At 31.2% G+C, this 992-nt stretch overlaps 1 protein-coding gene across 1 annotated transcript in view; it reads left to right on the top strand.

The window, feature by feature from the left end:
• The window catches only part of LOC111089637, an 11,397-nt gene that overhangs the window by 2,105 nt on the left and 8,300 nt on the right, over positions 1-992 (top strand). Inside the window, exons 2-3 of the mRNA XM_022402502.1 lie at positions 38-212; positions 475-615. Coding sequence (XP_022258210.1) covers positions 38-212; positions 475-615 — 316 coding nt within the window. The remainder of the gene's footprint in view (positions 1-37; positions 213-474; positions 616-992) is intronic.

Raw genomic sequence — 992 nt, 5'->3', positions numbered from 1 at the left:
CTCTTTGAACTATGCCAAAAGTGATCATGTTAATCAGGTAGAAGATGTGGAATTAAAAACTCATAATCTGAGTAGTGATTTAGAAAACAGTAAAAAGAAAGATATTTCACATGAAGCAGTGATGAATGAAGCACTTGATTATCATATGTGTGAAAGATTTTCAGAATCTTCCAAGAGAGCCATTTCAGTAGAAAATAACCTTCAGTTAGATGGTGACATTTGAAAACACTCGTAACAAAGCAACTAGCAAGATTTTTAGAGCCAAATTAAAAGAAGGTATTAAAAATTGTACGATAACTAGTGATTCACAATTAGCCAGTGAAACTGCATCAAGATTGAATAGTAATATTGGTTTAGCATCAAAAAGGTGCAAGAAAAACCAATCAACCTTGGTAAATAACAGGAATCGAATAGCAAGGAAACATTCACAAATTTGTGATTGGTTGTATATTGAACTTCATAATTCTGATTCAGATAAAGAAACTTCTGTTGAAAAAAGTGAAATTCAGCCAAGGGGAAAGCTTTCTCTTAAAAGAAAAAGAGATAAAAAGAAAGCTAAGTGTAAAAGCCAAAGAAGTGGATTAAAAAAAGAACAGAAAACAGTAGAAAAGTCAAGTAAGAGCTACAAGGAATTTATCTCAAATAACTGTAAATGTTTTCATAAAAACAATCTGGTAACTAACGTGAATGACACAGACAGTTCTTCAAATTTTGGTCAAACTGTGGAAGAATCAACAAATGAAAGATCTGTAAGGCTAACTTCAAAATTAAAACAAATGAAAAGAAAGAAACATTCAAGTCCTTTTATTTCAAGACAATCAACATCACAGTATACTTCTTTTAAAATATGTCATGAGGATTATCCCACTAGTGATGTACCAAATTCAGGTAAATTTATATCTAGTGCACAGAAGAATAGCTCTAGCTCTAAAGTAGATTCAGGATCAAGTTCATTGTCGTCTTCTTGGTCTGAAAAAATGAAGAAATCTATA

The sequence above is a fragment of the Limulus polyphemus genome, unplaced genomic scaffold (assembly GCF_000517525.1).
Source record: "Limulus polyphemus unplaced genomic scaffold, Limulus_polyphemus-2.1.2 Scaffold6869, whole genome shotgun sequence".
Lineage (NCBI taxonomy): Eukaryota > Metazoa > Arthropoda > Merostomata > Xiphosura > Limulidae > Limulus > Limulus polyphemus.
The sequence above is the reverse complement of the archived record's forward strand: the minus strand, read 5'-3'. Positions and strand labels throughout refer to the sequence as shown.